The 2,243-nt window shown below is 56.2% G+C and overlaps 1 protein-coding gene across 1 annotated transcript in view; it reads right to left on the bottom strand.

The window, feature by feature from the left end:
- DMRT2 (doublesex and mab-3 related transcription factor 2) overlaps positions 1 to 2,028 on the bottom strand; it is a 7,578-nt gene extending 5,550 nt beyond the window's left edge. The window contains exons 1-3 of the mRNA XM_011956480.1: positions 1,418 to 2,028; positions 1,130 to 1,285; positions 6 to 328 (exon numbers count right to left, since the gene is read on the bottom strand). Coding sequence (XP_011811870.1) covers positions 6 to 284 — 279 coding nt within the window. The 5' untranslated portion in view covers positions 285 to 328; positions 1,130 to 1,285; positions 1,418 to 2,028. The remainder of the gene's footprint in view (positions 1 to 5; positions 329 to 1,129; positions 1,286 to 1,417) is intronic.
- Between the last annotated feature and the right edge of the window lie 215 nt (positions 2,029 to 2,243).

The following is a 2,243-nucleotide window of genomic DNA, read 5'->3' as shown; positions in this document are numbered from 1 at the left end:
GAGGCCTGAGGCGCGAGCGGCGGCCTCGGCTGCAGTCCCCCCTGCTGCTCCGGCTGGCCGGGCATCCCGGGGGACGCTCCTGCCTCCTCGCCGTCGCCCTCTTCTTCCGCGTCTTCGTCCACCTCGTCTTCATCCTCGTCGTCCTCGCCGTCCCCGTCGGCCGGCGGCGGGCTGGGCTCTGGGGGCGTTGACCGCTGCGCCCCGCAGCCGTCCTCTTCTAGCTCCAGGCTCTCGACATCGATCTCCCAGTCCCGGGCCGCCAAGCCAGCCTGCGGTTCGGCCATGGCTCTCGGAGCTTCGCTGGGGCCTGAGCTCGGCGGCCCTCACTCTGGGGAAACACAAAGAAATCCAAAGACCCACCGGCCGCCGTCAGGGACCATCCCTGAGCCTCCGGCCCAAAGCTCCTGGTCTGCCCGCTTCCGGCCCCTTGAGTTATCCTGTTCTCATTGCATGTCCCTCACTTCCAGGCCACACGTGCCTTTCTTGTATCTCTAGGGCCCCCAGGGATCTACAACCCAAGAAAGGTTTTATTTTATTAATTCTAAGCGCTCTGTGAGTACCTGACCTTTAACCGTAGCCCTCTCTGGCTTTACACAGGCTTTCCGGACAAGTCCCTGGGTAACTCACTTATCACACACACAAAATACGGTGTCTAACTAGGCCGGCCCAGGCCACTTGTCAGATTTCCCCATATTCAAGTAGTAAGGCCGTGATGCATATAAAACTATCCGTGGAAGAACTGTTTTCCTTTAATTACAAGTGGCCCTTCAGACCCACTGAAGTACCACTCCATGCTTCCCAAATGCCTCTCATCAGCCTACACCACCACAAGGACCCCTCCTTGGGCTTGAAGAGGTCCTCTCACCCCCCTCGCCAAAATAATCAACTGAAAACCAGAATTTTGTTGTCATTAGAGTCCCATAGGGGCAAAGAGCACAAAGCTACAATACAGATGCCCATCCAGCCTTAATAGTACTCGGGGCGCCACAGGGCTGAGCTGTGTGGGCTCTCTGTACTTAGGGCTTGGTTTACATCTTTAAGGCAAGGCATTCAAGTCAAACAGAAAAGGTGAAGGATGATTCACGCCCTTTGCCCTCCCTAACACCCCGAGCGGCATCACAGCACTCACCAAAACTTTGAGGCCCGGGCTGGTAGCCCAGTCAAAAGATATCCAGCTTTAGGATCTGGCGCTAGGGCTGCTGGCTGTGCATGCAAACAGAAATCGGGGTCGCTACCCTCAAACACGAAATCGGGAGCTGATAGCTGGAGGCCCGGAACGAACCCACTGGATGGTGGAGGGGAGGGAGAAGGTGGAGGGAAGGAGGGAGGAAGCCAGTCAAGTCCTCAGCAACCTAGCCCAGCACATTCCGAACTCTGCAAAGTTCTGCTCGGTCTTCTGCAGCCTCGGGCGCCTCACCTTGCTGAGGCCGCTTTCGGCTTCCTCTGACACAAGCTGGGCGGGAAAGGTCGGGCCGCCCCCGCCTGACTCAGATCACCGGCTCAACGAGCCGGCGAGCGCAGCTGCACTCAGCGCAGCGCCACTGGCTTCTGTATCCAAACTGCGCTCCCCTTCCTAGTATTATCCGCTCGGGCCCCAGAGCTTTACGTCCTCTGATTGGCCGGTTGTCAGGCGGTGTGTACACTGATTGGCCGAGGCACGCTGGCTGGGCGCCCTCCGCCTCTCGCGGTCTACTCTCTCCTCCCTGAAGCGCTCCGCCGGAGTCCGCCTGCCGGGCCTTCGGTGCAGCCGGGTCGCCCGTCCAGAATTTAAACCCGAGGTATGACGGTGCCTGCGAGAGAGAAGTCGCCATTTATCTCGCGGACTGGGAAACAAGCAGAGATACACTCTGAGGAATGCATTGTCCACAAGAGAAGGTAATAAACGACGAGAAAGAGATCAGAAGGACCAGTATTGGTCTCTATCAGCATCACAAGTATTTCGGCGACTCAATCAATCATTAATCCAAACTGGGCCTAAAAATGATGCCTCTCTATCGGGGCGTACAGCGACATCCTTCTTTCTCCTGCATCAGTGGTTACCTGGCACCGAAGCTCCTAGTTAGCATACAAATGGCCTGTTGATATTTCTGTGTCTAGTGCCAAGTATTCTCGAAGTGCCAAACAGTTCCTCATTAACCTTCACCGAGCCCGTGTGGCAGGTGTCCAAGTCAACTACAAGTCACTTACATTTTTCTGCTGTATCAGTTGCTATTACAGTTAATTTGAGGAAGATCAGAAATGCA

This window comes from Colobus angolensis, unplaced genomic scaffold (genome assembly GCF_000951035.1).
Source record: "Colobus angolensis palliatus isolate OR3802 unplaced genomic scaffold, Cang.pa_1.0 Scaffold419, whole genome shotgun sequence".
Lineage (NCBI taxonomy): Eukaryota > Metazoa > Chordata > Mammalia > Primates > Cercopithecidae > Colobus > Colobus angolensis.
Note: the sequence above shows the minus strand (reverse complement) of the source record. Positions and strands in the feature narration are given on the sequence as shown.